The sequence below is a fragment of the Loxodonta africana genome, chromosome 8 (assembly GCF_030014295.1).
Source record: "Loxodonta africana isolate mLoxAfr1 chromosome 8, mLoxAfr1.hap2, whole genome shotgun sequence".
In the NCBI taxonomy this organism is placed as follows: Eukaryota; Metazoa; Chordata; class Mammalia; order Proboscidea; family Elephantidae; genus Loxodonta; species Loxodonta africana.
The window spans coordinates 97,497,686-97,510,601 of NC_087349.1; the positions used below are offsets into that span (position 1 = coordinate 97,497,686).

The 12,916-nt window shown below is 36.9% G+C and overlaps 1 protein-coding gene across 2 annotated transcripts in view; it reads right to left on the reverse strand.

Annotated features, from left to right (window-relative positions):
* Positions 1-12,916, reverse strand: part of MATCAP2 (microtubule associated tyrosine carboxypeptidase 2) — a 52,085-nt gene that overhangs the window by 5,161 nt on the left and 34,008 nt on the right. For both annotated transcript variants that reach the window (XM_023544294.2, XM_064290140.1), the window contains exons 3-5: positions 6,375-6,518; positions 5,562-5,694; positions 4,720-5,025 (exon numbers count right to left, since the gene is read on the reverse strand). In XM_023544294.2, the coding sequence (XP_023400062.2) occupies positions 4,720-5,025; positions 5,562-5,694; positions 6,375-6,518 (583 nt within the window). The remainder of the gene's footprint in view (positions 1-4,719; positions 5,026-5,561; positions 5,695-6,374; positions 6,519-12,916) is intronic.

Here is a 12,916-nt window from a genome sequence, read left to right on the forward strand (position 1 = left end):
CCCATATTAATTTCATTACATCATAGGTAAAAAATGTTAATGTGGGCTGGGCTGGTAACACAACCGTCACTGGCTTAAGTAAGGATTTCCAAGTTCCAAGTACTTTTAGAAGAAAATGTGTAAACATAATGAACTAATTTAAAAGCCAAAATAACTTTTCCTAATGCTTATCTTTTTTCCAAAGGCATTTTTGTATTGCCTTATAATCTGCTTCTTGTATTATAAAAATTAAAAAAAAAATCTGTTTCTGGGCAATCTGAAGTCTTAACACTGCTGACAAAAATTTTAAACTTTCTATGAGAGTAGCATACTGACTTAGAACCAGAACTGCCTCTGAAGATCAACATGCACAGTAATTTGTACTCCTTGCTTTTATTTTCTTCAGACAAATAATAATAAACGGTGCTAGGAATCCCCAATGATCCTTTGGGCAAGGATCATCCATGGATGCCAAAACCATTACATGAAACTCTGCTGGAAAACAGGATATTCATTCACACAGGCTCTATAACCTCACAGAGCACTTATTAGTTACAAAGGTGGAAAATGTGCCTTTAAAAGGAAAGAGTTCACAGTCACCACCCTAAACAAGGATCAAACTCAGCATCTCCAATGGTGGGATAACCTATCATCACGTGGCTCTTGATGCAATCCAATATTACTTACGTGGTATTGTTTGCCCTGAATCTAAATCACAAGCAATTGATCAAACACCTCCAGACTATGGGCCCTTCTGTAAGAATACTGGCCCCGACTTTCAATAAAAGGTCAGTATATCCTGGCCTATAGGGTTGCTATGAGTCAGAATCGACTCGACAACAACAGGTTTGGTTTTTTGGTTTTTTAAATAATGAAAAACAAAAAAGGTAGGGTAGATTGCTCCATATTAAAAGAGGCTAAAGAGATATAATCACCAAAAGTAATCTGTGAACACTGTTTGATTTTTTCCCCCAAATAGCTATAAAGAACATTTTTGGAACAGTGGGGAAACTTAAGTATGCTCTGTGTATTAATCGATATTACTGAATTAATGTTCATTTACTTAAGTGTGATAATGAATTTATGCTCAAGTCTGTAGGGATGAAATGTCATGTTTACAGTTTACTTTTAAAAAGTTAAAAAAAAAAAAACAAAAACCATTGCCATAGAATCGATTCCGACTCATAGTGACCAAATAGGACAGAGCAGAACTGCCCCATATGGTTCCCAAGAAGTGCCTAGTTGATTTGAACTGCAGCCATAGCTCTTAACCACTATGCCACCAGGGTTTCCTTAAAAAGTCAAAAAGAGTATTGAAAAAAAAAAAAAGATCTTAAATCAGCAGCCTAGCTTTACAACTTGAAAAACTAGAAAAAGAAAAGCCAACTAAGCCTAAAGAAGGAAATAACAAAAATCACAGCAAAAATGAATGAAATAAGAACAGTAAAACAATACAGAGTATCAATGAAACCAGAAGTTGGTTCTTTGAGAAGATTAATAAAATCAACAAACCTTTAGTTAGACAAAGAGAAAAAAAGCAAAGGTTCAAAGAACTAAAATCGGAAATGAAAGTGGGGACATTACTACCAACCCTTCAGAAATAAAAAGGATCATAAGAAAATATTATGAACAGCTGTACATCAACAAACTAGATAAATGAAATAAACAAATTTCTAGAAACATATACTACCTAAATTGACTCAAGAAGAAGTAGAAAATCTCAACAGACCCCTAACAAGTGAAGGGACAGAATCACTAATCAAAAAACTCCCAACAAAAAAAAGTTCCTGGACCAGATGGCTTCACTGGGGAATTCTACCAAATATTTAAAGAATTGATACCGATCCTTCTTAAACTCTCCCAAAAAAATAAAAGAGGAGGGAACACTTACTAACTCATTCTAAGAGGTCAGCATTACCCTGATACCAAAGCCAGTTAAAGCCACCACAAGGAAACTACGTACCAATATCCCTTATGAACACCAAACCAAACCAAACCCAGTGCCGTCAAGTCGATTCTGACTCATAGCGACCCTTATGAATAGAGATGCAAAATTCCTCAAAAAAAAAAAAAAAAATTCTAGCAAACTGAATCCAATATTAAAAGGATTATACACCATAACCAAGTGGGGTTTATCCCAGGAATGCAAGAGCTGTTCAACATTAGAAAATCAATCAGTGTAATTTGAACAAAGGAAAAGAAGCACATGATCATCTCAATCAACACAGAGAAGGCTTTTTACAAAATACAACACCCTTTCATTATGAAAACACTCAACAAGCTAGGAATAGAAGGCAAATTCCTCAATATGATAAAGGGGATTTATGAAAAACCCACAGTTAACATCATACTCACTAGAGAAAGTCTGAGAACTTTCCCCTTAAGATCAGAAACAAGACAAGGGTGCCCACTCTTACAATGATACTCAATATTGTACTGGAATTCCTAGTCAGACCAATTACACAAGAAATAAAAGTTGCAGAGTACACGCTTAATACAAAACAATCAGTTGAGCTTCTAAACATTAGCAACAAGGAATCTAAAAAGGAAGTTAAGAAAAAAGTTCTATTTACAATAACATCTAAAAGAAATAAACACCTAGAAACAAATTTAACCAGGAAAATGAAAGACTTTTTCACTGAAAACTACAAAACATTACTAAAAGAAATTATAAAACCCCTTGCCGTCAAGTCGATTCTGACTCATAGTGACCCTAGAGGACAGAGTAGAACTGGCCCATAGGGTTTCCAAGGCTGTAATCTTTACAGAAGCAGCCTGCCACATCTTTCTCCTGCCAAGCAACTAATGGGTTTGAGCCACAGAAAAACAGAAAACAACAAGCGTTGACAAGGATGTGGAGAAATTAGGGCCCTCATCCATTGCTGGTGGGATTGTAAAAGGGTGTGGTTACTATAGAAAACAGTATGGCAGCTCTTCAAAAAGTTAAACATAGAATTACCATATGATCCAGCAATTCTTCTACCCAAAAGACAAACAACCTGTATGTCCATCAACAGATGAATGGATAAACAAACTGTGGTATATATGTACAATGGAGTATTACTGAGCCATAAAGAGAAGTGAAGTTCTAACCCATGCTCTGACATGGATGAACCTTGAGAACAGTATGCTGAATGAAATGTCAGTCACAAAAGGACAAATAGGTTATGATCTCACTCACATGACATGTCTAGAACAGGCAAATGCACAGAGACAAAAGGTGATTAGTGGTTACCACTGGCAGTGGAAGGAGGAAATGCGAGTTACTGCTTAAGGGATACTGCGTTCTGTTAAGAAAGACAAAAAAATACGGAAACAGATGGTGGTGGGGTGATGGTCACACAACATGGTGACTGTGGTTAATGTCACTTGTACATGTAAAAATAGTTGAAATGACAAATGTTTTGTTATATATATTCTACCACAACAAAATTAAAAATCAAATAGAACACCACCAAGAAAGTGGAAAGACAACCCAAAGAATGGAAGAAAATATTTTGCAAATCATTTATCTGACAAAGGGCTTGTATAACTCTTACAACTTGATAATAAAAATGCAAATAACCTAATATAAAAATGTGCAAAGGATCTGAATAGACAATTCCATAAGAAGACATACAAATGGCCAGTAAGCACATGAGAAGATGCTGAATATCACTAGCTACCACGGAAACGCAAATCAAAACCACGAAGAGATACCACTTCGCATTCACTAGGATGGATATAACAAATTTTTTTTTAATGAAAATAACAAGTTTGACAGGATGTGGAGAAACCGAAACTCTCACTTTTGATAGGAATGTAAAATGGTGCAGATGCTTTAGAAAACAATGTGGCAGTTCCTCAAACGGTTAAACGGTTACGGTACAACACAACAATTCCACTCCTAGGTACACACCCAAGAGAAGTGAAAACACGCCCACACAAAAACTTGTATACAAATGTTCTCAGCAGCATTAACTCAACAGCCAAAACAGTATTTGGAAGCAACCCAAAAACTGATCAACTCATATATGGATAAATAAAATACGGTACATCCATACAGTTGAATATTATTCAAGAATAAAAATAAATGAAGTACTGACTCATGTTACAACATGGATGAACCTTGAAAATATTATGCTAAGTCAGTCGCAAAGAAAAAAGCCAGTCACAGATGACCACATTATTATATGATTATTATATGATTCCATTTATAGGAATGTCCAGAATAAGCAAATCTATAGATACTGAAAGTAGCATAGTAGTTGCTTAGAGTAGGGGTTGGAGGACTGGAATAACTGCCAATGTGTATGTGTTTCTTCCCGGGGTGAAGAAAATATTCTAAAATGGATTGTGGTGATGGCTTACAATTCTGTAAATATTTTAAAAACCACTGAATTGTACACTTTAAATGGGTGAATTGTATGAATTATATCTCATTAAAGCTGTTTGCAAAAGTCAAAGAGAAAGAAAGCAAAATTGGCAAAATGTTAACAATTGGTGAATCTAAGTAAAGGAATGTATGGGTGTTCATTCTACTACTATTTCCATATTTCTGTAGGTTAGAAATTTTTCAAAATGAGCTGGGAAAAAATAATGCTAAGGAAATATGGTTTGGGAAAACTAGCACAGACATCATATAACAAAGGTTTAATTGTTCATAAGCGAGTGAATGCTCTGATTGGGGAATTAGGAAGTATCCAAAATCACTAGAAAACAACCCAGTAAGTCAGAAAACGTAGAGTCAGAGACACCTACCTGGTTGGGAAGTATCAGTCCATCCCCTCTTGGCCCGTACGCAATAATCCCATCTCGTATTGGGGTCCTTGACAAACTTGCCAATATCTCTGAAGAGTTCGCAAAAAGACATTTGGCTGGCTCGATAGACAGTGTAGTAGAGGAGGGCAGCTCTCCATAAAAAGGGGTCTTTTCTAAACAGGACACTGTGAATACTTGCCAGTCCTTCCTCTGTGGGGTTGTTTGGCTTCAGCTCATGTTTTTTACGGCCAGTCCAACTGTTCCATGGCTGCTGGAGGTTGTTAATACCTCGAAAATAATGTGTGCCTGTGGAGAAGAAAAAGCACATGTATCACAAGAAATGCCACTCTTGTTTTAATTCTTCTCCAAAAAAAGATTCCATCAACAATTCTAAAACCCATCTGATGTGTCTCTTCAAATCAAAATAGAAAATGATCTGATTCTAAAGACTTTTGGGTTTGAAAGAGTACTGCCTTCAGACAGATCACATGTCCCATTAGAGGAGGTATAAGCTTTGTAACAATTTACGTTTTAAAGGGAAGAATCATAATTTAATATTTGAAAAGAATCTTAGCACTTAATTCAACTCCAAGGAGCTAAAGTGGGGGAACTGAAATCCAAAGGTTAAATGATATTCCAAACTTAATACAGTTAAACAGTGCCTTAAGAAAATCTAATTTGGAATGATACATTATCTTCAGTCCAAGTGAAAATTACCAAATTCATGACTTTTTGCCAAATAGTACTAAGAAAAAACCTTTTATTAAAAAAAAAAAAAAAAGACTTCCTTAAAGTGACTTCCTGATAGTGTAAAGGAGCAAAAGGAAAAGGGTTGCCCCTACCTATTTCATGCCTCAGCATTCCCTCCAGCCAGTGCTCGCGTGCAGTGGAAACATTGATGGTCAGAGTTGGACATCCATTTACTACCGTCATTGAAGCTCGGGAAAGCAAGTCCTCAGTGAGATGAACTACAATCTAAGGAGCAAGAGGAAAAAATACATTTACATAAAATAAAATGTAAAGGTAAGAGGGGAAAAGCTTTCACAGAAAACAACGGACCCATAAATTAACACTTTTTTTTTTTTGTTTACGCCCACCTCGAATCTCCCAGAAACCAAGAGGACAAAATGTAGAGTCAACCGCCTTTGACCCTTCCGATTTCCAGTCTTTGGGAACCCAAGAACTTTTATCGGGTTGTAAGAAAAGTAGATGGCTGTGCTGAAGCAGACACCAAGGACTTAGAACTGTACCCCGGTGTGTTCTCAAATACAGTCCCTGGCTAAAATGACGCAAAAAAAGGTACAGGAGTGAGTCCTGTTCATTGCAGATGGTTAAGGCTTATTTCGTGACTGACTACTAACAACTTACTACTAACAAGAGAGGACACTGGGACAAATCTCTTTATTAATAATTCTCATAAAACAATTCACATCACCCCTCAAGCTATAAAGAAACAGCAATAAGAAAAGAATAGGAAGACACTGAGCACAACAAAACAATTCTATGCATCAGGAACTTAGGTGTATAGTATTTAGTGACAACCTGCGTGACTAATGAGTAGGGTTGGGCAAGCAAAACCTGCAGGAAAAAAACGTGTGGCAGTGACGGAGAGTGAAAATGCCACAGTCACCTCCTCGTGTTCACAGGAGACTCACCTCACCCAGGCAGCCTTCTTTCACCATGTACTTCCTAACATGACTCCAGATTCGCGTTTTGGACAGCAGACTACCACCAGTGGCCTGTTCAAATTTTTCATAACTTCCATATTTCTGTAAAGTCAGTTCCATAATATTGATGGACTGTAAAAGAAACAAAGATAATGAAAGAAAGTAGCCTCATATTACCTTGAGATGGGTAACAAGCCATTTGTTATTTATCATGACCTGTTCTGTGTTTACTGACTTCCAAATTAAACTAACACATCTTTCTAATCCTAAACAGCTTTCCTTCATTTTCACAAATGCCTGTGTATTTAGAAATACTCTCTCTCCCTTAGTTCCTTTCTCCTAACAGAGATGTTCAAGTACCACACACATTGTCAACATTTGACAGGCTGAGAAGCTAAAACAGAGTGGTTCCTTGGCTTCTCAAAGATCATTTGATGATTTGGCAGAACTCAAGAGTGGAAAGTATGCCTCTACACTATCCACTAGATTATAAATACCATTTGGAAAAAAGAAAAAAATCAAAGTTTTAAGAACATACAAAAGAATCAACCAGTCTTTTGTGACAAGCCTGCAAAATCTAATGTTTTCTTGGGTTACTGTTTTTCAGAAAACAATCTCAGTGTTATTAAGAACACTTTTTTCTTTTATTCAGGGCTATCATAAATTTTCACATCAAAGGAACATGAAAGTTGAGATATTTTTCTCTAAATACAGATGCAGAATGAAAGACCACCAAAAAAACTGGTAATGAATCACAAATCATCAGTATCTACATGGAAGCCCGCCTCTTTGCCTAAACAAACAAAAAAGCCCAAACCCATTGTCATCAGGTCAATTCCAACTCACAGCGACCCCATAAATTTGCCTAAAAGAGGAAAACATAAGAAGAAAAGTGCTTTTCAAAGACCTTTTGGGTAAGAAGCTAGAAAATTCATATACATTTTATGTAAATTCTGTAGTTTTTAAGACTGTCATCAGAATAGTGACAAATTAAAGGTACAGGTTCTAGAGTCAGGCTACCTCAGTTGAAATCCTGGCTCTGTCACCTTTTGGTTGTGTAATCAAAAGCAAGTCACTAAACTTGCTACTCAGTCTCCTCCTGGGGATAACAATAATGTTTGCTTCATGCTTTTGTGGAGAATCCCGGAACATAATAGTAGTCAAAACATGTTAGCTATTACTGCATCATCACCATTGGTATGTTACCACTCTTTATAAACAGCCACATTGACAGCAACACGCATGATGGAAAAGTTCACATACTTTAAGTTAGAATTTAACATATACATCCCCATTGGAGAAATATTCATTTCTAATAAACTAGGCAGGTATAAAGTTATCGTAACAAGAAAGACCTCAGTAGGCTGTGCCTGGCTTCTGTTCCCAAAACCGCTGTTAGATAAAGCCTTGCTATTCGAAGTGTGCTCCAAATTTTTTTTCTATTATAACTACTGCTTACAAATTTTTTTAAGTATGTACTTAATTTTGGATAAAATTAGCTTTTAGGCATATGTTTACTCAGAAGAAAAATGTGAGTTCTGGTTATTATTTATTATAACAGATAGGAAACAGTCTAGAGAATTAAGAAAAACTCAAATCTAGGTGATCCTTCTCATCACAGATAATTGATACCAGTAGAAGTCTGAGTGAACCTTTTCATAAAGAGGAGGGAAAGATGTGATTGAGAATTATGTGCTGAAAAAAGTGCCCTGTAAACAGAACATGAAGAAAACGTACCTTGACAATTTAATGTTTTAGGACATTTATACTGAGGTGCTAATAATGATCCATGGAGAAGGCACAATTCAGAATAAAGTTATAATAGTAATGAACCCAAATAACTACTATAAAATATATAAAGTAAAAAAACTTAGAAATGTGGGATAAAAAGAATAGAAATAATTGTTGGGAGGGACATTAATAAACTACTCGGTTTTTCTTTTTTTTTAATGTTGAGACTATACACAGCAGAATGGACCCCAACAGTTTCTACATGTATAATTCGACACTGATTACATTCTATGAATTGTGCAGCCATTCTCTCCCTCCTTTTCTGAGTTGTTCCTCCCCCATTAACATAAATTCACTGTCCCTCCTAAGGTTTCTACCTAATCTTTTGCATTGCTGTTGGCAATTTGATCCCATATAGATAGTTCTTAAAAGAGCATACTGCTCAAGGCTGACATGCTTTACTAGTTAAGCTAAACTATCATTTGGTTTTAAGAAGACTTTAGGGGATATTTTTGGTTTAAGGTTTAAAGATTATCTCAGGGCAATAGCTTCAGGGATTCATCCAGCCTCCCTGACTCCAAAAAATCCGGATTCCATGAGAGTTTGAAATTCTATACTGTATTCTCCCTTTTGATCATAATTTTTCTATAGAATCTTTGCTCAGAACGTGCAGTAATGGTAGCCAGGCACTATCCAGTTCTTCTGGTCTCATGGCAAAGGAGGCAACTGTTCATGGAGGCAACTAGCCCCATATTCTATATCCTCCTCCTATTCCTGACTCTCTTTCTTCCTCTGTTGCTCCTGGCGAAGAGACCAATTGTTGTGCCCTGGATGACTGCTTGCAAGCTTTTAAGACCCCAGGTACTGCACCTCCAACTAGGTTTTAAAACAGAAGCACTAAACACATTATTAGGCCAATTAACTGGGATGTCCCGTGAACCCATGACCCTAAACCTCCAGACCAAGGAACTAAATCCCATAAGGTGTTTGATGGTATATAAGCAGCCTTAGCAGCTACATTTTTTTTTTTTTTTTTGGTCACTGTTGTAAATATCACACAACTTTTGCCAATTCAACTTTTTACAGGTGTATAACTTACTGACGACAATTACATTAATCACCTGTATAACCCCACCCTTAATCATTTCAATTTTTCCATCACTGTAAACCAAAACTCAATACTCCATAAGCAATAATTCCCCGCTCCACCCCCAACCCTGGTTAAGCCATTGTTTTTGACAAACGGAGAAAACAAACTAGAGAGGGATTTGAAGAAATTCTTAACAAGGATGAATAGATAAAGCAGTCTTCAGAGAAAGGTTTCAAAGAAAACCTTATTAAAGTAATTATGAAATGCTAACTCTTATGTTCAGTGTGAATTTGGTGGAACTCAAACAAGAAATGGCTTTATTTTTTTCTCTCGAATCACTACTTTCAATTGGCTATCCAGAATAGCCCTTTACTATCTCTGAATATCTCAACCACTTCCTTTAGCTTTCCAACAACTTTCAAGTATTAAAAAAAGGTCCACTCCAGGTCAATTTCACCCAGTTTAAAACTTCAATCACACATTCAATTTAAAGCTCTTTTCCCTCTTGGAACCGACTCAAAAGCAATGGGTAGGTGAGGCCTGGCCTGAGGCCAAAAGGACCTTCACTGGGAAGGGAAGGCACAATCAGTGATTTCATTCCTCTCATTCCCCACTCTGTTTTCTGGGCCTCCCTTTCCTTTCAGTGTACTTGGTTTGCATGCTGAGGCGGACATATCACTGTTTTTCAAGGCCCCAGAACAGAGGGCTCCACTGCACAGTTCCTGACTAACCCCCTTCCAACAGACTCTTGCTTCCAACAGCTTCTAGACAAGAAGCCCCCCAGAGAGGGCTAGTAACGAAATGATTTCTTTGAAACTAAAAAACCCAACTGGGAACACCTTAAATATCTAAGTTAATTGAGTTACTGCACATCCATTATATGAAATGTATACAATCATTGAAAATGATACTGAAAAAAATGAAGCTGATAAGAGCTTTTCATGGCATGAAAAACTGTGACATGTATACAAAAGTAGACTGAGCTCAGTTGTGAATACTATTATGTATAAAAAAAAAATTTTAAGAGAAGGAAAATACACTAAAATGGTAAAAGTACTTATCTCTGGGTGGTGGAATTATGGGATTATTTTCTTCTTCACATTTCTCCAAGTTTGACCCTATAGGACAGACTAGAACTGCCCCATAGGGTTTCCAAGGAGCAGCTGGTAGATTCGAACTGCCGACCTTTTGGTTACTAGTCAAGCTCTTAACCACTGTGCCACCAGGGCTCCAAGTTTCTATATGAACATACATTACTTTTATAACAGGCAAAATTGTTTAAGTACCCTCTACTCTGGAATCTCCAGGCCCTTCTGTTCCTCATCTAATTACCTCCTGCCACTTGCCAGTTAGTCACTGATATCCCTTTTCAGGAGTACTTGCATTCAAAAGGAAATATATGGGGGAAAAAAAACAGTAAAAACCTAAAACGGAGAATTTCTAGATGAGCTTTTTCATCACGGCAGATTCCTGGTGGGGAAGGGTGGGTATGCCTTGCATTATTAAGGTCATTGCAAGGGGCAGACAGCCATTTTCCTCATCTGTGTGAAAATCTAGCCTCAACTTGCCCACAGATACCAAATAAACTGTTTCCTTCCAATTCTAAGAATAGCAAAAATAAACATTACTTCATTATATTAAGTGATGTGACATTACATATTTTCATAAATCACTTTTAAAACTACTAGAACCAATACTTCTTAATATATACACACCTGTTCCTATAGTGAGTCAGAATCAACTCGACAGCAATGGATTTGGTTTTTGTTTTTTTTTTTTTTGGTTTATCCCCGAGACAGGGAAGAGATTGGGTGGGCTAAATTAAATAAAGGCTACATTTCAAGGCCCTGTGTGCTTGACCAGCTATAATTAAATAGTCTCTGAATCTACACCTAAGTACAAACTACCATGTAACTTTTGCTACTGGCACCCAAAAACTACTTATAATTAACAAACTAAGTGCTTAGACAAGATAAGGGGCTACATCTCAAGGCCCTGTGTGTTTGACCAGCTATAAATTACTGATAATCTTCCTGAGTTGTTTTTGCAAGGCCTCAGCAGGTGCAGAGCATACACAGTAAAGATCAACGTGGCCTATGGATGACCTTCCACATAAGGCAAACATGAACAGAGACCCTTCGCCGGGGCTCAAAACAAGATTCAGAGGTATCACGCATGCACAATATCCACATCCCGGCAGCCTTTGTGACAGACTCCATCTTAGTTCCAGAAACCTCTGCGAGGAAGTCCATCTTGAATTCTAACTGCGTGCTTATGTGATTTCCATAACCCCTCCCCTTCTAGAAATCTCCACCCATCTAATGAATAAAGATAATGCCTTTTTCCCACCTAAGAACTTTTATAAGCCCTATGAAATCCTTTGTCCAGAGAGAGACTAGAGGCTAGCATAGGTGGAAACCCCTTTCTCTCTCTCCCTCACAAGCCTTTTACTTTGTCTCTAATAAACCTTTGTTCGTGTGGAATCTCTGGGCCTTTTCTGGTCATTCTTGTTCAGAAGAAGGTAAAAACCTAAGCAGCGCTCAGTCCGGAGCTGGGAAGCCCTATCCTGTAACATCCCTACCATGCATGCCTCAGTTCCCTGGTCCGCATGAATCTGTCTTTGGAGGTTTCCTTTGTGTCCAACTTAGAACTCTTGAGTTCCACAAGACACAGTAGCAGTTGGGACTATACCTCGAACCAGAAATGGGTTGAAATACACTCCCAAACATAATTGTGCCTTTTTGAAAAATACTGGGCCAAGAAACTATGTATGTTTTGCTAAATTGTGAAACTGTACTTTATCTTTACCCATAAATCAATCATGTATGAATCCTTCCTCTTTAGAGAATAAGAGGATACTATTTTTAATAAAGTTCTGTGTATTTTACAGGCATTAAAAAAAAAAGATTTTCAGAGAGGTGGAACTTAGAGCAAAGAGGAAACATACAAAATAAACAATTGTTCTACAGGAAGGAAATCGTCCTATATCTCTGCTAATCTGGATGTCACTTATAACGCTACACAAAACAGAACAGAACCGTTATTCAGAATGCTACACCACTGCCATCTCATGGTCTTGTAGGAGTACTCTCAAAAAAAAAAAAAAAAGAAGTACTCTTATTCTCCTTTATTAAAATAAGAATAATAATCAAAGTCTTTTCAAGAAATGGTGCTGGGACAATTAGATATTCACACATCAAAGAATGATGCTGGATCCCTACCTCATATCATATATACAAATTAACTCAAAATGGACCAAAGACCAAAACGGAAGAGCTAAAGCTATAAAATTCTTAGAAGACAACAATGGTGTAAATCTTTGACCTTGGATTAGGCAATGATTTCTTAGATATGACACCAAAAGCACAAAGCAAAAAAGAGATTAGTTGGACTTCATCAATATTAAAAACTTTCGTGCTTTTCAAAAGACACCATCAAGAAAATGAAAAGACAATCCACATAATCAAAGAAAATGTTTGCAAATCTTTTATCTGATACGGGACTTGTATCTAGAATATATAAAGAACTCCTATAATCCAACGGTAAAAACATAACCTATTTAAAATATGGGCAAAGAATCTGAATAGTTTTCAGGAGACTATACAAGTAGACATTAAACAGATGAAAAGATTCTCAACATCATTAGCCATCAGGGAAATGCTAATCAAAACCAAAATGAGATACCACCTCTCATGCACTAGGATGGCTA